The following is a 26820-nucleotide window of genomic DNA, read 5'->3' as shown; positions in this document are numbered from 1 at the left end:
ATGATAGGGTTTTCCAATGAGAGGGGTGGAATAATATTCCTTCTCTCAATGCAAGATATTTTTTACATTTTATGGACATTTCACACTTCATTTTAATGGTTTCTTTTTGTTTGCTTTTGTTTCATTTTTTAAAATGGTAAAATTAAAAACTAAAATATCCATGAGGAAGCTACCTCACTTGTAGCAGTTTTAATTTGTACATTTAATGTCCTACTCTTTTGTTTTCAGGTTTTAAAAAAACTCTGTTTTACAGTAGGGCACTTTACACACATTACCCAACTTGATATAAATGAGTAGCTGATGTAGGTGACTTGTACTGTATGGATGGAAATATGGTTTAATGTGGCCAGCTGGGGGAGTATATGAAAAATTGAGAAGCGCATTGAGCATGGTAAATTTGGATTTGTGCTACATAAATGTTCCACAAAAAAATAAAAAATTATTGGAGTGCAGCTCCTCAACCATCATGGATTTTATAGTTGATTTATATATATATATATTTTTGCTTTAAAAAAAAAAAAAATTCCCTGACAGTGCAAGACCAAAGACAGGAGCTCAAGGTGCTTCCCCTATGGTAATGATTTTTGCTTGATTCCATATCGTAACTCTGTAATATCAAACATAGAAAAATACAGTTCATACAGCAATATGAATTTAACAATTTTGGACTGTCCTGCTAGGGTAACATTCTTTCTGGACTCCACTATTGTAACTTTTTGATATCAAACATATTCAAAACAATATTTAACAATTTTGGAATGTCCTTTTGCTTGGGTTACAATCTTTCTAGACTCCACTATTGTAACTTTCTGATATCAAACATATTCAAAACGATATTTAATAATTTTGAACTGTCCTTCTGCTAGGGTAACAATCTTTCTGGACTCCACTATTGTAACTTTCTGACATCAAACATATTCAAAACGATATTTAATGATTTTGAAATGTCCTTCTGCTAGGGTAACAATCTTTCTAGACTCCACTATTGTAACTTTCTGATATCAAATATATCCACCATTGTTTTTAAAGTTAGATCCTTGGACCCTAATATTGAGATATTGAGAGAGTGTCTGCTTCAGTGCTTATGGACTTGTGTGCACGTGTATATGTGTTTGTGTGTGTTGACGGGTATGATTTTAAATGGGATGTTCCAAAATTAATGTAACTGTTTGAGCATCTGTTAAACAAAAACTAATTTGATATAGAATAAAATCATTGGTAACATTAACATTTTTTTTTTTTTTAATGTTTATTTGTGGAAATAATGTGTAATGGTAGCACGTCTGACCAGTAATCAGAAGGTCTGAGTTTCGATCCCCAGTCGAGGTCGGCTGATTTTTTGGGATGGTTTTTTTCTTGTATTTTTTTATTTCTTGCTTTGTCTGGCACCTTTCATACACACTTGTTCAGTTATTTGTGACAAATGTTGAGTTAAAGGAAATAAAAACCCCATGGCAATGCAAAGTCAAAACGAATAATTAAAGGCTACTGAACATGGGTGCCAGTTTTCCGGTTCATGCCGGAATTCCGGTTTTGCAATATCTCGAGGTCAAATACCTCCGGTTTATGTGTTTTGAGTAAAATAAATAAATTTTTCAAAAAATGTTGAGGGTATTTAAAACTGTTCACAATTCAATCCAAAATTACACAAAGTTCATAGAACAATGAAAAGAAATAAAAAATCATATATTCAATCTCAAGGAAATGAGCTCTGTTAATCAGAATTTTTAATTTGTTCAAATAACGTGCATTTTTTTGGTTGTTGTCGTCATGAATAGACATTTCCTTTTAACTTTTTGTCTTTTTATTTTTCAGTATGAAAATACTCATCGCCAGTCTGCAGGGGATTATGGGTAAGAATTTTGCTTTTACAGAGCATTTAAAGGTTTTCAAAGCCAATTAGCCCTTAAACGATACGATACCATTTTTTTTTTTCCCCGATAGAGACAAAGCAGTTAACTGCCAGGTACTCGTTTTATACCTGAGTATGGTAAGAGAATGTGAGTAAAGAGCCTTTTTCAAGGTCTCAGCTGTGTGCTGAGTGAGGCTCGAACCCAGGACATTTCAATCCGAAAGGCGAGTGTCATACCACAACATCACATAGTCGCACATGAGATTTCTTTTAAGGCAGAAATAATATGCATTACAGTAAGAAAGTTTTAACAAATCGGCCTGCAAATACAACACATACAGAACTGCTGAAGATCTGCTTAACACCAAAAACCTCTATAAAGCTACACAGTTTTACTCGTACTACAGAACTAAATAGACATTTTTGATTTGTAAACAAATGAATAGTTTGGTGTCTGGAAGTATATTTTTTGAATTTTTAAGCCTTATTCAATACTGCTGATTCAAATAATTATTGAATTTGTATGTGTATAATTATGACTAATTTTTCCCCTCTGGAACCTACAGTTTTTTTTGTTTTAAAAAATTTCAAGTTGGCATGTCTTTATGCGCAACCTTAACTCCTTCGAGTTCACCATGATTGAAAATCAAACAAATTTGGATGAATTTCCATTCATATGAATTCGAGAGAGTTAATGGCCTATATATATATAGTCTGACAGAATAGGTTTGAATAGAAACTTTTTCCCCACAACAAATAATAAATGACTGGAATGTCTTGCCACCAGACATATCGAATGCTGAATGCTTGGAAACTTTCAAAACAATGTTGAATGCATTTGCTCGTCAAAATAATCTGTGGCTGTTCCCAGTTTTGATTAATCTGTAATTGAACATTTACAGTGATGTGGCCTGTGGAGTCTTTTGCCAAATACAAGCCATTGAAGATTACCTCTATGGCTGTCTAAAACAAAAAAAACAACAGCAATAATGCTTTAGTGAAGTCAACCACATACCCTTCTTAATGTGATGTCATCTTGTGCAATACATCGGTGTTGGCAAAATAATGTGCAAATGCAAGCCATTGAAGATTGAATATTACCTCTATGGCTGTCTAAAAAAAACCCCAGCAAAAATGCTTTAGTGAAGTCAATCACATACCCTTCTTAATGTAATGCAATCTTGTGCAATACATTGGTGTTGGCAAAATAATGTGCAAATACAAGCCATTGAAGTCAATCACATACCCTTCTTAATGTGATGTAATCTTGTGCAATACATCGGTGTTGGCGAAAGAATGTGCAACTACGACGAGTGATGACGCTAAATGAAAGTTTTCATTAATTGTTCTGGTGGGTATGAGAATCTCCCAAGGTGAATGAAATGAAATTTTTTTTAAGCAGTCCTTTTAGAATTCTGTTGGTTTATCACGTGTGCAAGATGTACACACGGCAATCAGAGAGCTGAATCTCAATTGGATTATCCACTGTATTATTATCGTATATCCACATATTATTTATATTTTTATTATCATCATCATCATCATTATTATTATTATTATTATTATTATTATTATTATTATTATTATTATTATTATTATTATTATTATTATTATATATATTATTATTATTATTATTATTATTATTATTATTATTATTATTATTATTATTATTATTATTATTTTTTTATTATTATTATTATTATTATTATTATTATTGTTGTTGTTGGTGGTGGTGGTGGTGGTTGGTTGGTTGGTTGGTTGGTTGGTTGGTTGGTTGGTTGGTTGGTTGGTTGGTTGGTTGGTTGGTTGGTTGGTTGGTTGGTTGGTTGGTTGGTTGGTTGGTTGGTTGGTTGGTTGGTTGGTTGGTGTTGTTGTTGTTGTTATTGCTGTTGTATTTTTATTATTTTTGTTTTTAAAAAACCCAACAGATCAAAGAGTCAACCACCATCATACCATCGGGGCTCATCGGATGACAAGGTATTTCATTATTAGAAGTATATTATGACATTATTGGATCATTTTTAAATGTTAACTTTTTTTATTTTATTTTTTTTTAATTTCTAAAATTTGACTCAGGTGTATCCAAATGACAACTACATAGTTGATTGTTGATAATGAAAAAGACTGCTTTTAAACTTTGTTTCAAATGTTTAAAATTAGCAATGATCATTGCACACAAATCCGTGTGCCTCACTTTCGCTCGTGAAGTGCCCAAAATTGTGACAAAATATGGGACGCAACTGTTTCGTATGTGCTATTTAAAAAAATTCATTATGGCATTGTTTACCCATGAAAATAAAATGATTGAAATTTGGCAGACGACAAGTGAAGAGTTTACTTAAGGTCGTGTCAACAGGTAAAATTCGTGCGATCACTAGAAATTTAATAAAAATACGTATTTGTCCTTTCGAGTGAAATAATTCTAAAACTACCGAGTGTAGAGGTTTTGCCACTAACAAGGTAAGACATGAACATTTCTTCTTTTCTTTTGTAAAATTTCATTTGAATATGACTAGTACTTTTCCCATATTTTACAAGACATCATCTGCATTTGCACTTCATTCATAAAAGACAGAAAGCCATTTTGCCCCCCTACAACCAGACTCACAATACGAGTTCAAAAGTATTTGGCACACAAACTGAGTGGCTATCTGATTGGTTGACCTCGTTTTAAAATTCATGACTAGTCGCATAATGTCTTTGCTGTCTCTCTGACAGAGGGGTGTTTATTTCGTCTGCCATTGTGTTTGGGTTCACTAAACAGCTGATAATATGACTGTTTAATTTACATGAATTTTGAAAATTTATGATGTTAAAAGTTTTCGATTGCAGTATGATCTGCAATCTCAGCATGGCTTTAATTATTGTGTTCCAAGTCACATTGGACCAGTAACCTTTGTCCCCTTTGACATTAACTTGTCTCTCTCTCTCTCTCTCTCTCTCTCTCTCTCTCTCTCTCTCTCTCTCTCTCTCTCTCTCTCTCTCTCTCTCTCTCTCTGTGTGTGTGTGCATGTGTTATATATTCATTTCTATATCTCTCTTCCTATCTATATGATGAAAACAAGAGTTCTAACTCATATAATTTTAGAGCTGGATGGTATATAACACACACACACATAGAGAGAGAGAGAGAGAGAGAGAGAGAGAGAGAGAGAGAGAGAGAGAGAGAGAGAGAGAGAGAGAGAGAGAGAGAGAGAGAGAGAGAGAGAGAGAGATAAAGAAATGAGTATATAACACATGCACACACACACTTGATGTTTTGGACACAGCGTCCTTGTGCGTGTGTGTGTGTGTGTGTGTGTGTGTGTTATATACTAATTTTTAAATATATTTGTCTCTATCTGTGTGTGTGTGCGTGTGTTATATTCCATCCAACTCTAAAATTATATTAGTTAGAACTCTTCTAATGTTTTCATCATATTCTCTATCAAATTTGCCATAAAATTGCCAAGTTTCAATCTCTTATTCCACTTATTACGCGAGATACAGCCATAAGTCGAAAACAAATGCCGAAAAAGCGTCCCATATTTTGCATTTTTTTCCCCTCTTTGCGTGTCATCCAAAAAATTGACAACTTTGAAACTGCATAACTTGTGTATTTATGAATGGATTTTCAAAATTAAAAAACATTTTTACTCAATGGAGATAGGGCTTTGATTTTAGACAAGAATTTCCCTCAAAAAGAGAAAAAAACATTTTTCATAGTCATTGCTATTAAAATGGTAGCCCGACTTTTCAGATGGAATGAATTGCTATTGGGACAAGTGAATGTATTTAAAAAAAAATATCAATTGCCTTATAAGGAGATTTTTTTTTTTTCAAAATATTTTTTAATCAACTTTTCTGAATTGATCATTTGTTGAAATTCATAATTTTCTGATCTAGGTAACTTTATGCCAATCTTGTATAAATAATTGTATTATTTTTTTTTTAATTGTCTCACTCCTCATTTTTATTTCATTTTGAGCAGAAAAAACTGATCAGTGAATTTTCATTGGCCGAGACAGAAGCAGCCCTCAGTAAATTCAAAGGATGGTGCAAGACACAGACAGATCGAGTTGTAAGTGGAATAGTTCAAGTTTGAGCTTTTCTATAGCGCAGTATCCACTAAACGTGCACAAAGCACCTTACAGGGGGTCCCTGGTCAACAGCAACATTTAACATGTAGGACGGGACATGACGCGTGTTAGGCGATAATACCATTTTTTTTTTCGGACAGAGACCACGCTGTTAATGGCCAGGTACTTATTTTACACAGCGAGAGAATGTGAGTAAAGAGCCCTTCTCCAAGGACTCGACTATGCACAGAGCGAGGCTCGAACCCAGGACCTTCCGATCCGAAAGCGAGTGTCATACCACAAGACCACAGAGCTGTACAATTGAGTAAAGCTGATGTACGTTTATAGAATTCTAAGAATGTTACTTGTCTTAGTGGGGAAGGTGAGTAACACCTTAACTGATGTTCCAAAGTGGCCAATTATGGTCACTTTTCATTACTTTAAGGTCCTGGGTTCGAGTCCTGCTCATAGCGGCGCATAGTTATTGAATCCTTGGAGAGGGCTCTTTACACACACTTTCTCACCATAATCAGGTATAAAAACTTGGTCTTAAAGTCTTGTAAAGACTACTTTTAAAAAATATCTGGTTCATCCTCGACTTAAAACCTGTATAGCGGGTGGTTGGATGGGAGCATCACCCTTGAATCATATACCTATGATGTTCGCATGGGTGTACGATCCGATAGTGATGTCGTTTCTTCTTCTCTTTACTAGCCTATCCTGCTTCTTTGGTTTGTGATTGTATTTTTGACAGGGGATATTTTTTTTTTCTGTAAATCTTCTGCCTGTTTGTTCTTGGTTATTTATAATTTAGCTTATGATATCTTTAGGTTATGATTTTGATTTACATTTGTACCATTTTTGTTAGATTGCTTGTTTCTTTGTTTCAGCGGTCTCTCATATAACCTCAATTGTGTTGGAAGAGACCTAAAGCAACAAACAAACAAAAATAAAACCTGTATAAGATAACAATAAATTTTTAAAATTTTAAATTCCCTTTATTCATCCCATAGGGGAAATTAGACTCTAGGGTCTAATCCAAGGGAAGACTGGAATAACCCAGGCGTCAGCCGCAGTGTAGCGCCCCAAATTGAAAATTGAGCAAGGGCGAGGTGACTTGCCACACAGCGCAGTGGGTAATTGAACTCGACGCCTTTCGGTTACGAAGCAAAGACCGTACCGCTGAGCCACGCTGCCCCATAACACCGTCCCCTGTTGAGGTTTACAGCTCTGTGCATGCCAAGTGTTATTTATTTATTTATTTATTTATTAGTTAGATTATTTATTCATTTATTTATTTATTCATGTCCCTGTTTCTAGGTCATTCAAACGTTCCGAAGTATATTAGACGCAAAACAAGATGGCCACTACTTGCTGTGGTACTGGGAGAAGAAAAAGAGGCCTGCTATTTGTGTGAGGTATTGGCTGTAGTGATAAATGTAGACTAATGATTATAGTAATTATGCAAATAATAATGATAATAACAACAATAATAATCATCATAATAATAATAATAATGATGATGATGATGATAGTGGTGGTGGTGGTAGTAATAAACATAATAATAATAATAATAATAATAATAGTGATGATGATGATAATTATAATAATTAATGTCAAATTTTCACTATCGATTTATAATTTTAGATGAATATGCACATTTATGAAATGCAATCATTTTGTTTCTCTTCTCAATGTGTTTCACATTTTTTATGGTTTTAATCTTAAAAACGGTTTGAATTATCGTTAAGTATCTTCATTTTCATGAGCATTCTTACAGTATCCATCCCTGACCATAAAGCATATTACTGAAAGGGTAGAGTCTTTGTATTATGGTGAACAACCATTTGCATTACTTGACTAGGGGGTCTTGATAGCTCAGTTGGTAGGGCACTCATTTCCAGTACAAAGGGATCATTATTGATCCTGGTTACAGTCAATATTTTTTTTCTGACTCCTCTGCTCATTGGGGAGGTGGATCATTAAAAATCTTTAGTAGAATACTTTGCAGTAAACTGTAGCCTCCTATCCAAAGGATGGCAAGCAATTTCTATCTGTTTAACAGCATACCATCAATGTACTTAGTTTGAGATCACCTTAAAGTCTCATGCAGACACCAGCACAAGATCCCACTTAGAGGAACACACTCAAACGTTTACAGAATACGTAAGTTACAATACATAACAGATGATTTACAAGGAAAAAAATATAATCTCCCAAAACAATAACTATACATTTGACTGTTTCCCTCCCAGTCAAGGACTCCAGCCAGAAGACACAGCGTCCACCATGGGCAGTGTCTGGATGAGACTTTAAGGTGATCTCAAACTAAGTACATTGATGGTATGCTCTTGGAATCTACATCTGTTCCCTATTTGAGCCAATTTCCCTTTGTCTTACTTTTTCTGGGGTCCTTTGATTAATTGTAAATCTAGAATATTTTTACTATCCCATTTTCTTATTTTTACTGGCACTGATTTATGACCTAAATGTGTCGGCAAGCGCCGTAAAAACCCTTAAAAACAAAAAAACGAAACAAAATGACTAAACCTTTTTTTTTTTTTTTTTCATCCTTTCCAGCCACAAAGGTAAACTCATCACTTTCATCATCCATAGAAAACGAAACAAACAAAATGACTAAATCTTTCTTTTTTTTTTTTTTTTGTTTTTCATCCTTTCTAGCCACAAAGGTAAACTCATCACGTTCATCATCCATAGAAGACGAGACAAATCAGACATGTCCAAGAATATTTACTACGTTGACAGGAAAGTATCCAAACCAACTTTAGAAGAACTGTTCCAGTATCACCTGGAAAACGGACTACCGAACATGAAGTCTGGCTTGGGTTCTGATGAAAAAATCAAACTGACTCATGCGATTTAGCCACGGAGAGATCTCTGATGTAAAAACCAATGTGATATGGCACGGTGATTTTAGAGGGTTTTTTTAAAAGCGTTTTTTATTTTTTATTTAGACAAGTCGTCTTGACATTTGCTAGAAAGTAATGCAAGTGAGGCGTGTCTCAAACAATATTTGGCATAATGACATATATCATGCCTCAAACTGAGCTAAGGATCTCCAGAACAAGTCTCTGTGTTGTTCAATCATTGTTTTTAGCTTTTTCAATAAGGTTATTTATGCCTGCTTCGTAAAAGTTTACAGCCTGCTGTTATAGCAAATATATTTTGAAGCAGTTAGGGTTATCGTCAAACCGGTGTTTTTTTTCAAGGGGCCAAAAAGTTGAAAGTCTTAATAACTCTCTCGAGTTTACCATGATTTTTGATTCATGTGAATTCGAGAGAGTTTTTGTGCCAAATGTGGAGAATAAGTTATCCAAACGACTTGATTATCTCCCTTGTGAGATCACTGGTATGAGGATGTTCACTTAACCTTTTTCCAAATGCATTGAATTCTTACTTTAAGCAAGCTATTTCAATGTCTGAACATAAACTTTGTGAATTTACAGTCATTCCTGGAGTTTAAATTTAGTGAGGATTACACCATGAACGTCCTAGATCATGTTAGCTCCGATTTTGCCCTGATAATTTTTCACTTCCATCACTTGCATGGAACAGCTTTTGCACTTTCTTTGTCATGGCAATGTTGTCACTAAATGATGAATGTTGAGAATTTTACTTTTTGACATTTTGAATAGCTCCTCACTGTCTTTGTCATCATGCGTGTATACAGATGCACTGCTAACAATCATTGCTGAAGACGCAGTCTTTGTAAATATTTCTAAGCTTTTTAGGAATATTCCCCCTTTTCATTTTTTTACGACTTTCCAAGGAGAAGACCATTTTGAAACTATGCCACCGTAGATTAATAATGGAGGTAATATCCACATTCAGGTTTGAGGGTACATGTCGATGCATCATTATGCCAAATTTAATATTATTTGATGTCCTCGATCCTATTAATGTGGGTCAGGAGCGAGCCCCTTGCATTACTTTTTAACTACCCGAGTACGACTGCAAACTGGTTTGATGATATGAAATAATTCATAGCGTTGTATCAAATAGATGCTAGATTTTTATCTGTTTACCTTTACCTCCAAAAATGGAAACTAGAAACAGCCCTATTCATTTACAGTACTTGTTGGATTCTGGCACACTGAATTACAGTGTGCTCTGCAATCTCAGCATGCTGCAGCTGGGTGATCGATTTTACAGCTCTATTACCTTCCATGAGCAGCGGATTTCGGCATGCTTTTTGGCTTCTCCCAAGACCGTGCTGGAATCCAGCTAGCACTGTATTGACATAGATGAGGTGATGAAATGATACACATTTTTGGCAGTCATTCAGTTCAAAATTGCCTGGAATGAAGAACCATTATATCAACTTTTAAAATACTGATAAATGTGTTATAAGTGACCTGTCATTCCCAAATGGTATTATGTGGGAGTAAACCAGGTGTCAAAAAAGAATTTCAAGGTTAAAATGAGAGAATTGTAATTTTATCTTTTTTTCTTTTTCGCCACTTCAATATATATATATATTATAAATATTTGTAAAACTACGAAATTTTCAGCTTCAATTTCAGAACTTCATGAGCATCTCTAAGTCATTAAAACTTATTAAAAATGACAGTTTGTCACCATCAACAACAAAATTTAAAGGATTTTTACTCCTTGTGAGGGTAAATTGTTGAATTATGAAGGTCTGAACAAGTGTTTATGAAAGGTGCCAGACAAAGCAAGAAAGAAAAATAGAAGTAAAAAAAAACCATTCCAAAATATCAGTCGACCTTGACTGGGGATCGAACCTCAGACCTTATGATTACCGTGTCATGGTAGCACATCTGACCAGTTATCAAAAGGTCTGAGGTTCGATCCCCAGTCGAGGTCATATGATATTTTGGGATGGTTTTTTATTTCTTGCTTTGTCTGGCACCTTTCATATACACTTGTTCAGATCTTTATCTAATACTGGTGCCTGCACCTTAATTTCTTTAATTTGAATTATGAAGGTTACTATAGCGATCACTATTTTTATCTCTTAAAAAACTACTAATTTTAAAAATTTCAAGTAGGCAGGTCTGTATCTATTGTTCTCAGTAATTTTTTTTTCATGTAACCCAAGTGTCAAAGTTTTCACCATATTCCAAATTTTTTGCAGCCAAATTACCACGACATAATAATATTGTTTTGAGACAATGGGCCACTTATTTATTTTGTGCGGCTAAGTGGTCTAGTGGTATGACTCTTGCCTTTGGATTAGAAGGTCCAGGGGTTCGAAACCTTCTCTGACCTCCCATAGTGGGCAGGGAGGTACTTACTTTGTCTTCTATCCCCCTATTTGTTTTCCAACTTGCTTTCTGTCTTTGTCTTGGAATGAGATTACTTGGTTTTGTCCCGACCCTGGCTGAGAGGGAAACCGTCAAATGTATAGTTAGTTTTGGGAGATGATATTTTTTTCCTTGTAAATCAGCTCTCTGTTATGCACCGTATTATGTTTTGTATACATATTATATATATATGATTTGTAAACATTTGAGTGTATTCCTCTTAGTGGGGACCTGTGCTTGTGTCTGGATGAGATGATCTCAAACTAAGTACTGTGATAGTTTGCTCTTGGAATCTACATCTGTTTCCTATTTGAACCAATTCCCCTTTTGTCTTCCCCTTTCTTGGGTGCATTAATTGTAATTCTAGAACTTTTTACTTTCCCATTTTCTTCCTTTTTACTGGCGCTGATATGACCTTAATGTGTTGCAAGCGCCGTAAAACCCTTAAAAACAAAACAAAATCCCTCTCTGAGTGGCATATAGTCTAGTTGTTGGAAAAGGCTCTTTACTCACCTTCTCTCATCATACTCAAGTGTAAAATGAGTACTTGGCCGTTAACATGCACCTATGAATGTAGTCTAGTGGTATGACATTTGCTTTCCAATCAAAATGTCCTGGGTTTGAGCCTCAGTTGGGTCCTTGGAAAAGACTCTTTACTCACATTCTCTCATTGTACTCTGGATGTAAAATGAGTACCTTGCCATTAACAGGGAAAAATTGTAATTTCGCCTAACAGGCGACATGTCTCATCCTAAGATAAGATAAATTACGATACCCAAATATTTGTAAACCGAAACTTGCTCAACAGCTTGATTGTTGATTTTGAGCGGACTGATGGACTTTGTGTTCTTTCTAAAATAAAAAATCATTTCTTTGATTTTTCCTACATTTAATTTCTCTGAGTTATCTTCCGGTGACAACAGACGTTGTTTGCTGCTCTTGTGATATTCTACAACATCCTACATGTTAATTGTTGCTGTTGGTTAGGGATCTCTTGGAAATCGCTTTGAGCACGTTTAGTGGATATTGCTCTATATAAATGCTCTTTACTTGTGTTTATTGGTTTGATTGTTGTTTCCCCTGTTGTTGTCCTTGTTGATACTGATTCAATGCCATATCACCACTCCTGCCATTCTTCTGAACATCATGCTGCTGCTCGAAGCTCAAAGAAATAAATAATCGGAAATGGAATGGATGCTCTTCAATTCAATAAACAAAAAACAGATAATGTGGACGTTTCAGATTTCCCCTTCAACAACAAGACATAATGAATGAAACACTACAGGTGTGAAAAATGAGTAGCAATCATCTCTCATTCATCTGTAGTGTTTCATTCATCATGTTTTGTTGATAAGGGGGAAACCGGAAATGTCCACATTATCTGTTTTCGTTTATTAAATTGAGGCTTTTCTTTTCAATTTCCTATTGTTATTGATTGCCATTATTATGCGAATTTAACAGAAAATCCATTATATTTATTGGTTAAAATTTTTTTAAAAAATAACTAAGATGAATTAGGATGTTCATTATATCGTTTCACACCAGTGCTAGATCCATTTCATAGTTTCTGGGCTGCAGGTTCTCAAGTCAGTGTCAGTGCACATTGGTCCCAAGTTACATATAGTTAATTTTGGGAGGTGATATTTTTTTTTCTCCTTGTAAATCATCTCTCTATTATGTACTGTTGTTTATTTTATTTTTTTTAACATGTGATTTGTAAACTTTTGAGTGTTTTCCTTTTAGTGGGATCTTGTGCTGGTGTCTGGTTGAGACTTTAAGGTGATCTCAAACTAAGTACACTGATAGTGTGCTCTTGGAATCTACATCCGTTCCCTATTTCAACCAGTCCCCTTTGTCTTACTTTTTCTTCAAGTCCTTTTAATTGTACATCAAGAATGTTTTTTACTATCCAATTGTTTTCCATGGCGCCGATATGACCTAAATGTGTTGCAAGCGCCGTAAAACCCTTAAAAACATAAAAACAAACAAGTTCCATTCCAAGAGAATGTGTTCCATGGACTGCATTGGGTGGGTGGTCAGCACGAACACTGACAGTCCTTTGAAAAGTAGGATGTTAGACTTGATTTATGTAAGGCTGTCTTGTGAGGTATGACAGTATTATTAGGAGGCTGTGTGTTATATTTGGGTTTCTTATGTATTATGCCGGTGCAAGTCAGTCCCAAGTTCCATTCCAAGAGAATGTGTTCCATGAACTGCATTGGGTGGGTGGACCACACAAACACTGACTGTCCTTCGAAAAGTAGGATGTTAGAATTGATTTAAGTAAGGTTGTCTTGTGATAGTATGACAGTATTATTGGGAGATTGCATGTTATATTTGGGTTTCTTATGTTATGTATTACGTTAAGAAGCCGCCCTAGTGTCGATTACTTACAGGTGGGGACTTTCCAATTATTTTATTAACATTTTTAATGTTTAACGATAATATAATTCTCACATATCGAGAGAGAGAGAGAGAGAGGGGGGTGTGTGGTAGGTCGGCAATAATAATGATAACATACCAAATTTACCATAGATCTGTGCCATCCTTGAATCTTGTGAAATTGGTCTAAGAAGCTAACACTTCACTTACTATTCTCACAGTATTTTTTTTTAGATATTATGTATTCCACTTCCTAACACATATTTTTTATTGTCCATTCCCTCCTTCCAACTCCCCCCCCCCCCCCCCCCCCCCCCCCCCCCCCCCCCCCCCCCCCCCCCCCCCAGATTAAGATCCTCAAATTCCCACCTATAATTAACTATAATAATTAAATCCATTTGTTAGTTGAATTAGAAAATACATGTTTTTTTGTATTATAAATTTATTTTCCACAAAAAAAAAAAAAAAAAGAGAAAAAGATAATGTTTTTAAGATTGATGTATAATTTTTTAAAAAATTAACATTATTATTGTTGTTATTATTATATTTTGTTCAATTTGATAACATTGATGTTTTTATTTTGAATCCAGATTTGATGCGAATATAGCTATACTTTTGTTTTGACGATGATTTATGTCGCTAGGATATAAACAATGGTTAAAAGGGTAAAGGAGACAAAATTTAGTGTTAGAGAAAGTGTTAGAAAAGAATCCATTGTACTGGAGAGATTATATGTCTGTTATATGAGAATTATTCTAGTTGTCTGTTATATGAGAACTAATTCTGCTGTTACTGTTATGTCTCTTAGGTGAGAACTAGTTATTCTGGTTGTCTGATATATGGCAACTAGTTCTTATATTATATCTGTTATATGACAACTAATTCTTCTAGTTGTTTGATATATGGCAACTAGTTCTTATATTATGTCTGTTACTGTTGTATGACAACGAATTCTTTTGTCTGTTGTATATGACAATTCTTCTAGTTGTCTGAGAAATGACAACTAATTATTCTATTATGTCTGTTATGTGAGAACTAATTCTTCAATGAGAACTTATTATTCTAGTTCTGGGCGGGGTTCCTGACCTCCCATAGTGGGCAGGGGGGTACATGTTGTGTCTTCTATCCCCTTATATCTGTTTTCCAACATGCTTTCTGTCTTTGTCTTGGAATGAGATTACATTACTTGGTTTTGTCCTGGTCCTGGCCGGTCCCCTGGCTGAGAGGGAAACAGTCAAATGTATAGTTAGTTTTGGGAGATGATATTTTTTATATTGTAAATCATCTCTCTGTTACGCACTGTATTATGCTTTCTTTATTTTATATATGATTTGTAAAACATTTGAGTGTGTTCCTCTTAGCGGGGACCTGTGCTTGTGTCTGGATGAGACTTTTAGTGATCTCAAACTAAGTACTTTGATAGAGTGCTTTTGGAATCAACACCTGTTTCTTATTTGAACCAATTCCCCTTTGTCTTCCCTTTTCTTGGATGCTTTATTGTAATAAAAAACTTCCTTTTTACTGGCGCTGATATGACCGTAATGTGTTGCAAGCGCCGTAAAACCCTTAAAAACAAACAAAACAATTCTTCTAGTTGTCTGCTGTAGGAGAACTTATTCTTCCTGTTGTCTGATATATGACCATGGAACCAATGGCTGGGTGGGGTTCCGACCTCCCATAGTGGGCAGGGAGGTACTTGCTGTGTCTCTGGGTGGGGTTCCTGGCCTCTCATAGTGGGCAGGGGGGTACATGCTGCGTCTTCGATCCCCTTATATCTGTTTTCCAACATGCTCTCTGTCTTTGTCTTGGAATGATATTACTTGGTTTTGTTCTGGCCCTGGCTTGGAGGGATGCATAGTCAAATGCATAGTTATTGTTTTGGGAGATGATATTTTTTTTCCTTGTAAATCATCTCTCTGTTATGTATTATTATATTTGTTATTTTAAATGTATAATGTAAGCATTTGAGTGTATTCCTCTTTGTTGGATTTTGTGCTTGTGTCCGGATGAGACTTATAGGTGATCTCAAACTAAGTATATTGGTGGTATGCTCTTGGAATCTATATCTGATATCTATTTGTTCCCAGTTCCCCTTTGTCTTACTTTCTCTTGGCTGCTTTAATTGTAATTCTAGAACTTTTTACTACCCCATTTTCTTCCTTTTTACTTTTGCTGAGATAACCTAAATGTGTTGCAAGCGCCGTAAAACCCTTAAAAACAAACAAAAACAACTTCCTGTGTCTTCTGTTCCCCTGTACCTGTTTTTCAATTGCTTTCTGTCTTTGTCTTGGAATGAGGTTACTTGGTTTTGTCCTGACCCTGGCCGGAGTCCTTGGCTGGGAGGGAAACAGTCGAAAGTATAGTTATAGTTTTGGGAGATGATATTTTTTTCCTTGTAAATCATCTCTCTGTTATGCATTGTATTATGTTTTGTTTACATATTATAGTATATCATTTGTAAACATTTGTGTGTATTCCTCTTCGTGGGATCTTGTGCTTGTGTCTGGGTAAAACTTTTAGGTGATCTCAAACTATGTACTTTGATAGTGTGCTCTTGGAATCTACATCTGTTTCCTATTTGAAACAATTCCCCTTTGTCTTACCTTTTCTTGTGTGCTTTAATTGTAATTCTAGAACTTTTTACTGTCCCATTTTCTTCCTTTTTACTGGTGCCCAATGGCCCTCAAGGACTACTTTAAATACTTTATTTGAATTATACAGCAAAACCAGCTTAATAAAGTAGCATTGAAGAATTCCTGTAATCATTTCAGAGATTTTTCTTCAAATTGTGTGATGTACAAACCAAATCTGATTAAGAAAAATGTTCATTGAATGCGACGGTTTTCCTATAGTTGGTAAGGGGTGGGTTAACGCTTTGAGAAGCTCTTACGGCTTTTCACAGCCCCAGTTTTTGTATCTTTTTTTCATTACCTAAACCAGACAAGCTGATAAAGACACACTCTTCCTCGGTTTTTTTTTCAAATTTACTTTATATTAATGTTGCTTTTGTGTCAAAACATTACATACGCAGTTTATTATTTGCAGCAATCCCATGTGTCATTTTTACTCACGCTAACATCATTAGATACACTGACATTGTACAATTTACTTTGGTGGTGAATGAACTAATCAATGGCAGTTGATTCTGTCAGCCTTTTCTTCAATTTACTATAATACGGTATTCATTCTGTGGCCTTTGCTATTGCATTGAAGTGATATTATGATAACATCATCACTGGGTTTCATTGCTCAAAACAGGCCTTGCATGCTAAGTACTTACACTTTTTCTGGGTGGGGTTCCTAACTCCCATAGCGGGCAGGGAGGTACTTGCTGTGTCTTCTATCCCCTCTTATGTTTTCCAATTGCTTTCTGTATTTGTCTTGGAATGAGATTGCTTGGTTTTGTCCTGACCTTTGACGGAGTCCTTGGCTGAGGGGGAAACAGTCGAATGTATAGTTATAGTTTTGGGAGATGATATTTTTTGCCTTGTAAATCATCTCTCTGTTATGTACTGTTACTCTTTTCATTTTTAACATATGATTTGTAAACATTTGAGTGTATTCCTCTTAGTGGGGACCTGTGCTTGTGTCTGGATGAGACTTTTAGGTGATCACAAACTAAGTACTTTGACGGTGTGCTCTTGGAATCTACATCTGTTCCCTATTTGAACCAATTCCCCTTTGTCTCACCTTTTCTTTTGTGCTTTAATTGTAATTCTAGAACTTTTTACTATCCCATTTTCTTCCTTTTTACTGGCACTTATATGACCTTAATGTGTTGCAAGCGCCGTAAAACCCTTAAAAACAAAACATAAAACAAACTTACACTGTTTACCTTAATAATACTTTGAGTTACTTCCCTTGTTATCTGGGTTGGGTTCCTGACCTCCCATACTGGGCAGGGAGGTACATACTGCGTCTTCTATCCCCCTATGCCAGTTTTCCAACATGCTTTCTGTCTTTGTCTTGGAATGAGATTACTTGGTTTTGTCCTTGCCCTGGCTGGGAGGAAAACAGTCAAACATTAGTTAATTTTGGGAGATGATATTTTTTTCCTTGTAAATCATCTCTCTGTTATGCACTGTATTATGTTTTGTTTATGTATTATATATGATTTGTAAACATTTGAGTGTATTCCTCTTAGTGGGAACATGTGCTTGTGTCTGGATGAGAATGTAGGTGATCTCAAACTAAGTACACTGATAGTTTGCTCTTGGAATCTACAACTGTTCCCTATTTGAACCAATTCCCCTTTATTCTTGGATGCTTTAATTGTAATTCTAGAACTTTTTACTATCCCATTTTCTTCCTTTTTACTGGCGCTGATATGACCTTAATGTGTTGCAAGCGCTGTAAGCGGGTGGTTGGATGGGAGCATCACCCTTGAATCATATACCTATGATGTTCGCATGGGTGTACGATCCGATAGTGATGTCGTTTCTTCTTCTCTTTACTAGCCTATCCTGCTTCTTTGATTTGTGATTGTATTTTTGGCGGGTGGTTGGATGGGAGCATCACCCTTGAATCATATACCTATGATGTTCGCATGGGTGTACGATCCGATAGTGATGTCGTTTCTTCTTCTCTTTACTAGCCTATCCTGCTTCTTTGATTTGTGATTGTATTTTTGACAGGGGATATTTTTTTTTCTGTAAATCTTCTGCCTGTTTGTTCTTGGTTATTTATAATTTGGCTTATGATATCTTTAGGTTATGATTTTGATTTACATTTGTACTATTTTTGTTAGATTGCTTGTTTTTTTGTTTCAGCGGTCTCTCATATAACCTCAATTGTGTTGGAAGAGACCTAAAGCAACAAACAAACAAGCGCTGTAAAACCCTTAAAAACAAAAAATATTCCCTTGTTATTATTATTACCATTTAAAATTTGATTTGTGCTTATCATTTATTGTGTATCACATTGTGACAAGGTGTAAAAGAATACTGGATACTGGATGCTGATTTGTGCTACTTGACGCTCAAGGAAATGGATAACGATATAAACTATAATATATGTATTTTGCACAGAGAGAGAGAGAGAGAGAGAGAGAGAGAGAGAGAGAGAGAGAGAGAGAGAGAGAGAGAGAGAGAGAGAGAGAGAGAGAGAGACTGTACGTATATACATATTTTAATTCTGTTTTATATGCTTGTGTGTGTTGTATGGATTTATGCGCACTAGTTGGTATATATATATATATATATATATATATATATATATATATATATATATAATATATATATATATATATATATATATATATATATTCTTCTCCCTATATTTCTGATCAATTCATATTTTACAACTTTAATGGGAAAAAAAGATTTATTTTAATTTTTATTTAACCACAGTTATGTAAGTTACTTTAAAACGTGCAACGTAAAATGGGAGGTCAGGGAGGTATTTGCTGTGTCTTCTATCCCCCTGTATCTGTTTTCCAATTGCATTCTGCGAGATTGTAAATCATCTCTGTTCTGTACTTATTATTTTTATCTATTTTTTACATATGATTTATAAACATTTGAGTGTATTCCTCTTCGTGGGATCTTGTGCTGGTGTCTGGGTCAGACTTTTGGGTAATCTCAAACTAAGTACACTGATACACTCTTAGATTCAACATTTGTTCACTATTTTTACCAATTCCCCTTTGTTTTACTTTTTCCTCGAGAATGTTTTTACTATCCAATTCACTTCCCTTTTACTGGCGCTGATATGACCTACATGTGTTGCAAGCACCGTAAAGGCCTTAGAAACTGGGTGGGTATCCAGACCTCCCATAGTGGGAAAGGAGGTATATGCTGTGTCTTCTATACCCCCAACCCGTTTTCCAATTGTTTCCTGTCGTTGTCTTGGAATGAGATTACTTGGTTTTGTCCTGGCCCTGGCCGGAGTTCCTTGGCTGGGAGGGAAACAGTTGAATGTATAGTTATAGTTTTGGGAGATAATATTTTTTTCCTTGTAAATCATCTCTCTGTTATACATTGTATTATGTTTAGTTTACATATTATATGATATGATTTGTAAACATTAGTTGGGACTTGTGCTTGTGTCTGGATGAGACTTTTAGGTGATCTCAAACTAAGTACTGTGATGGTGTTCTCTTGGAATCTACATCTGTTCCCTATTTGAACCAATTCCCCTTTGTCTCACCTTTTCTTTTGTGCTTTAATTGTAATTCTAGAACTTTTTACTATCCCATTTTCTTCCTTTTTACTGGCGCTGATATGACCTAAATGTGTTGCAAGCGCCGTAAAACTCTTAAAAAACAAAAACAAACATAAGGCACTTTGAGCACGTTTAGTGGATTTTGCTGTATATAAAAGCTCAAGATATTTATTATTTCTTTTTTTTTTCATAGGTATTTTTGTTCTTTGAGACACATGTTTTTCAGAAACTTTGATAACACCTGCATTAAAAAAATAAATAAAAATATGATGTATTATTATTATTGTAATTATTATTATTATTATTATTATTATTATTATTATTATTATTATTATTATTATTATTATTATTATTATTATTATTATTATTACTACTACGACTACTACTACTAACTACTACTACTACTACTACTACTACTACTACTACTACTACTACTACTACTACTACTACTACACACTATATACTACTACTACTACTATACTACTACTACTACTACTACTACTACTACTACTATACTACTACTATACTACTACTACTACTACTACTACTACTACTACTACTACTACTACTACTACTACTACTACTATTATTATTATTACTATGCAATTTATAAATGCAATATAATCGCTTTTGCCATAGTGGGCAGAGAGGTACATGCTGTGTCTTCTATTCATCCATACCCGTTTTCCGATTGTTTCCTGTCGTTATCTTGGAATGAGATTACTTAGTTTTGTCCTGACCCTGGCCGGAGTTCCTTGGCTGGGAGGGAAACAGTCGAATGTATAGTTATTGTTTTTGGAGATGATATTTTTTTCCTTGTAAATCATCTCTCTGTTATGCATTGTATTATATTTTATTTTACATATTATAGTATATGATTTGTAAACATTTGAGTGTATTCCTCGTAGTGGGGGCATGTGCTTGTGTCTGGATGAGACTTTTAGGTGATCTCAAACTAAGTACTTTGACGGTGTGCTCTCGGAATCTACATCTGTTCCCTATTTGAACCAATTCCCCTTTGTCTCACCTTTTCTTTGGTGCTTTAATTGTAATTCTAGAACTTTTTACTATCCCATTTTCTTCCTTTTTACTGGCGCTGATATGACCTAAATGTGTTGCGAGCGCCGTAAAACCCTTAAAAATATAATAGATAAATAATCGCTTTTGAATGTGATAATATAACTTATTTTTCATTTAACCAAAAAAATATTTAAAAAATTATGAACATTATGATAAAATGTATTTGTAAAAAGACCAAAAAAAAAAAATTAATTAAAATGTAAGGATGTGCTTGTTGTCCTGTTTGAATACTTCTGAATTGAATGAGATGAAATAAAATGCTTTATTACTATTACAATAATATGTCGTGTTTTACTTTTTGATTTTTGTTGTTGTTGTCGCTTGATTTTTTGTTGTTGTTTTATTTTGTTTTTTTAATTTAATTGTTTTTATATGCCCTTTTCCGATGAGGATCTACTTAATGCTGATTTTTTTTTCTTCTCAAACTGGACACGCCTACACGAAGTGCTGATGCGATGTGGTTCTTTTCTTCGTTGTGTCGCTGATCATCATCATAGCTTGTAACTCCCAACACCGAACCCACTCCACAACATCTGGGGAACAGACTCTTAGATCATGATCAGTGTAACTGGGCCCGTCCTGGCATTCTCTAAGGCCAGGTTGATGCTTTCATGCTGTATGGAGAGGACAAAATGATGATGATAATAATAATAAAAATAATAACAATAATAAAAATAGTGATCATAATAATGAAGGTGATGATGTTGATGAAAATGGTGATGATGATGATGACGACGATGTTTCTTCTTCTTCTTCTTCTTCTTCTTCTTCTTCTTCTTCTTCTTCTTCTTCTTCTTCTTCTTCTTCTTCTTCTTCTTCTTCTTCTTCTAATAATAATAATAATAATAATAATAATAATTATTATTATTATTATTATTATTATTATTATTATTATTATTATTATTATTATTATTATTATTATTATTATTATTATTACGATAATGATAATGATAAGGACCTTTTGCCAAAACGAGGCTCGTCTTAATAGATTGAATCTTGAAGGAATGAGTTTTCCTGACCAGAATTTCAAATCCGTGTTTTTACGAAGAATGGAAGAATGAGAGTTACCCTGTCTATCCAGTCTTCATCCAAACTAAAAATGTCTCCATTCAACACCATAGTCACGAGACACCTTATCTCTGAGTGAAGAATATATTATAAATCTGAAAGTAACAGGTGAACGAATTGCCATCGAATAATACTGTACTAGAAGAGATAAAGACACTTGTTAACCGACAAAATATATTTCGAGTCGATGTTTTAAAATTTGTACGTGCCTTTATTTCCGCTGTCTCCAAACAAACACGTTTTAACCAAAATTGGCTTGAAAACTCCGTCTTTCAAATGTCTATCCAAATAAAAGATTTTACATCATGGAAATTGCTCTCAAATCATGGACTTGGAGAGACGTTTTCAGGGAAGTCTCAGGTTTGATAGTTCTTGCCAAGATTAGGATCACTCTTTTGCTGAGAAGCACAGAACATTGCCATCCCGAAGTATTACGGACCAACACACAAAACTATGTGTTACTATAAATTTATATTGTGTGGTTAATACAGTTTTGTGAGAATTACTCATAAACATGGATGTCAAAAACCAATAACAAAGACATGAGTGACGTCGACTTCATTCTATCTATTGTCTGACACTGATTATAAAAATGACAAGTATTTGGACACAAAAGAAAACAAATCGTGAGTAGTATTCAATAGTTCAACCAATGGAATCACTTGTTTCCTTGAGTTCTACTAAAAACAACCCATTTGCCCTGCAAAGAAGGGCCTGACACAAGAACCCTTTGGCAGTTTGACGTCATTTTTTAGGTTTGTGTAGCGTCAAGTGAGTTGTCGTTAGGAGAGCTCAAGGAAAGAAGTTATTTCATTGGTTGGACTATTGAATACAACTCACGATTTGTTTTCTTTTGTGGCAAAAGACTGGCATTTTGAGCCCATTTATTGCCATTGTCAGGCTATAACCGTAGCCATCGTTATGTTATAGCCTGATACTGAAATCCAAAAGGACTGGCAGTTTGACGTCATTAGTGAGTTGTCGTTAGTAGAGCTCATGGAAACAAGTCATTTCATTGGTTGAACCATTGAATACAACTCACGATTTGTTTTCTTTTGTAGCAAAAGACTGGCATTTTGGCGTCATTTTTTGGTCAGTATCAGGCCATAACTTTACGAAGGCCACGCTATAACTTTACGAAGGCTACGTTCCTAGTGTCAGGCTATAAGTTAACGATGACCATGGTAGCGTATACGTTAAATGCTTTAACTTTGCACTTTTTAGTTAAAGCGATTGAGCACATGTAATGTAAGCAGTTTAGTCTTCTTTTTAAGAATTTTAATAGAGGCAAGCTTATTTTTTTCATTTAAAAGACGTACAGCAATTTAAAAATCTCTCTTTTTGATGAGACGAATGGCTTTCCATACATCAGTTTCCTTCGATTGTGGCGTAGTTTTCGTACCGGAAAATACAAAAGAATGAACGACTAACCTGGTGTTTTCGAAATTGATTGTTTACATTCAGCGTTGATTTGAGGATTCAGACAAGGTAAGAATTGACTATTTTTAATTTTTATAGTCTCCAATGTTAAGAAAAGCGTGGAAACTGATGTAAAAGTGCATAACTGCACGCATACCGTCTAGATCTAGATCTAGATCCAGGCGCGGTGATTATACATAGACGCGTCGGTGTATAATCAACAACGATCATACCCAGACGCGTTGGTGTATAACCAACGGTGGTTATACACAGACCCACCTATGTATAACGACAGCGAGAGCTGAATCTAGCGCGAGATCTAGGGCGAACGTTATATAGAGTTATATAGATCAAGATTAGCATTTGTTCTATCTTATTACAAATAGTTTATCTAATTGAAATTGCAGTCTGGGATTGTTGTTTGACTGAATTATGTTCATCGTTAAAAATTACCTAAGATAGCGAACAAGAGGAGAAAAAGAGTGCCGAATGGGTGATGCGATCCATACTAAACAATGCTGATTACACTAGATCTATTTTTCTTTTTGGTTTTCTTTCTTCCTGAAGGCATGAAACGATCATTTTGTCACATCCGTCACCCTGAAGTGGCAGGTGAGAGTTCATCGACTAAAAAAGAGACTTGTATTGTTTGGACTAATTGTGTAATATGCCAAAAGAAGACCAGCGAAAGACTTACTTCGCCAGCTGACACCAAGCATGGAGGAGCTGGTTATGAATATGTGGCCAAATATTTACAAGAATTTTATAAAATCGGTCAAACATTTTCAGAAGTTGATGTTTGTAAACTAGGTGAAGAATGGAATCTCGGTCAAATATTCCGTGAGAATAGAGCAGTCTGGCATAAGAGTTGTAGAGATAGAATAAGTGCCAGGAATTTAGAGAGAGCAAAAAAGAAAATACCATCAGAAGAAGTTGGGCCGCCCAGTCCTGTTAAAACAAGAAAAATTTCACGTATGCTGGACCCTGTATCCTGTTTCTTTTGTGGAGATTCTGCAGGGAATGATATATTGCACAAAGTCTCGACAATGCAATTGGATGAAAAAGTAAGAAAGGGAGCCACGATACTAAAAGACCAAAATCTTTTGAAAAGATTGGCACCCGGAGATATGATTGCGACAGATTCAGTTTACCATAACAAATGTCTGCAAGCATTTTACAGACGGGTCAAACAAGAAAAGGAAGAAACCAAACGTCATAGCCAAAGTTCAAGCTCTGAAAATGAAGAGATTCTTAGAGGGATTGCATTTGCCGAGTTAGTCTCGTATATACAGAGCTTTGAAATTGATGAATCAACAGCTCCCGTTTTCCACTTGCCAGACCTTTTGCACTTATACAAATCTAGATTAGTTTCTCTTGGAGTTTCCAGTACATATACGCATTCAACCAGATTTAGACAAAAACTTCTCGACGCTTGCCCAATGCTTCAAGAATGTGGAAATCAACAAGGTAAAGAAACAAAATTGATTTTCAAAAGGGACGTTGAAGATGCGTTTCATAAAGCCGTTGACCATGATTCTGAAGCTCTTCTTATGGCTCAAGTTTCAAAAATAATCAGAAGAGAAATGAGAAAAAGTCAGCAATCGTTCACGGGTACATTTGAAAAGTGTATTCAAGAAAATTCAGTCCCACCAGTCATGTATGCTCTGATTTCGATGATTTTGGATGGACCTGATTTTATGGTTAAAGATGGGAGGCAAAACCAGGAAGCAGAACACAGGGGTAAAAACCAGGCTGCATTGACTTTGTCTCAGCTGATGATTTTCAACAGCAGACATCACATGAGCAATAACGATTCTCAGCCCAAAAAGCGACGTCACATAAGAAGGAAAGAAACGCCTGTTCCTATATACATTGGTTTGAAGATGCATGCTGAAACTCGGAAGAAGCAGCTTGTAGACACTCTTTATGACCTAGGCTTGTCGATTTCTTATGACAGAGTTATGAGTATTTCAACTGATGTTAGCAATACAATCTGCAAAAAGTTTGAGACAGAAGGTGTGGTTGTTCCTCCTGGACTGTTACCAAATGTGTTTACAGTTGGAATGGTTGACAACATTGACCACAACCCCAGTTCAACCACGGCGTCTGTATCGTTTCATGGAACTAGTCTGTCATTAGCACAACAACCTACATTACATGAAGACAGCGCTAAAGAGTTTCAAATCAACCCACAAGTTCAGGGAAAGAGATGTGTAATGCCTCTTCCACGCTATTACACACTCGTCACTCAGGTTGAAAGAAAGAAAGAACTTTCGATCCCAGCTTCCATGTCTCATTGTAAGTTAGAAATGAGAACATCTGATGGTAACATCACACAACGAAAATGGCTAGAACAAGTTCATTCTGTAGTTTCCCCAGAATCACTATCGTCAAATTTAACCCAAAGCAGTAGTGAACCATGTGAGCCTCAAATTGAACCCGAAATTCAGGACACATCTAGTCACAGCAAAGAGTCAGGACTACCTTCTTCAAATGGCTCATCTCTGCCACTCTCATGGGGAGCGTTCCATGCATCTTGCCATACCCATAAACAAGACAAACAGGCAAACATAGCCTTATTACCTCTTTTGAAGGACAGTGCTCATTCTCCATCACTGATCAAACATGCAATGTGTACAATAAAGAGATGTACTGAACATCTTAATCCAGGACAGATACCCGTGATTGCCATGGATCAACCACTTTTTGCTCTTGCAAAAGAGATTCAGTGGTCTTTCCCACAACAGTTAGGAGAAGATTCCTTTGTAGTCTTACTCGGAGGACTTCATATTGAACTAGCCTTCCTCCGTCTTCTAGGCGACTGGTTACAAGGTAGCGGATGGACAAACATATTGGAATCGGCTGGAGTTGTCACAAGTGGTGTTGCAGATTCCTTCCTTAGAGTCACCCATGTTACCAGAACTCGATATGCCCACGAGATCACATCTGCAGCTCTTTATATATTGCACCAAACTGCCTTCAGAAACCGCAAAAATAAAGACCAAGATTTCAATGAGTGGTGCAAGATGGAAACGGAGAAGAAACCCATGTTCTCTTACTGGAATAAAGTTTTGCAACTTGAACTAAATTTGCTGCAGTTTGTTCAGTCCATCCGATCTGCAGATTTTGAAGAATATATGCAATCTCTTACTACATTGGTTCCTTGGTTCTTTGCTCTTGATCATGTTCATTATGCAAGGTGGGTTTCTGTACATTTACGTGACCTCTGTCAGCTAAGAATCAAACTTCCATCTGTACATCAAGCTTTCTCTCGTGGAGCATTTGTCATCAATAAGACTGGACGACCATTCTCTTCCATAGCCCTCGACCACGCACACGAGCAGTGTAATGCCATGATTAAAGGAGATGGAGGCGCGATTGGGTTGCTTACCAATGCAAACGCTCTTCGTAGGTGGATGGTTGCAGGACCAGAAATCTCACGCCAAGTAAAGAGCTTTGAGGGAGATCTTATAGTACATGAGACACAGAGATCAGATATTCGGTACCACCA

At 35.5% G+C, this 26820-nt stretch overlaps 1 protein-coding gene across 1 annotated transcript in view; it reads left to right on the top strand.

The window, feature by feature from the left end:
- The window catches only part of LOC144975368 (uncharacterized), a 37902-nt gene extending 27266 nt beyond the window's left edge, over nucleotides 1–10636 (top strand). Inside the window, exons 14-19 of the mRNA XM_078919373.1 lie at nucleotides 535–574; nucleotides 1816–1853; nucleotides 3781–3829; nucleotides 5823–5912; nucleotides 7231–7328; nucleotides 8593–10636. Of these exons, the coding sequence (XP_078775499.1) occupies nucleotides 535–574; nucleotides 1816–1853; nucleotides 3781–3829; nucleotides 5823–5912; nucleotides 7231–7328; nucleotides 8593–8794 (517 nt within the window). The 3' untranslated portion in view covers nucleotides 8795–10636. The remainder of the gene's footprint in view (nucleotides 1–534; nucleotides 575–1815; nucleotides 1854–3780; nucleotides 3830–5822; nucleotides 5913–7230; nucleotides 7329–8592) is intronic.
- The last annotated feature ends 16184 nt before the right edge of the window (nucleotides 10637–26820 follow it).

The sequence above is a fragment of the Berghia stephanieae genome, chromosome 6, assembly GCF_034508935.2.
Source record: "Berghia stephanieae isolate SIO BIC M18660-M18661 chromosome 6, UCSD_Bste_1.3, whole genome shotgun sequence".
NCBI classification, from domain to species: domain Eukaryota; kingdom Metazoa; phylum Mollusca; class Gastropoda; order Nudibranchia; family Aeolidiidae; genus Berghia; species Berghia stephanieae.
The sequence above is the reverse complement of the archived record's forward strand: the minus strand, read 5'-3'. Positions and strand labels throughout refer to the sequence as shown.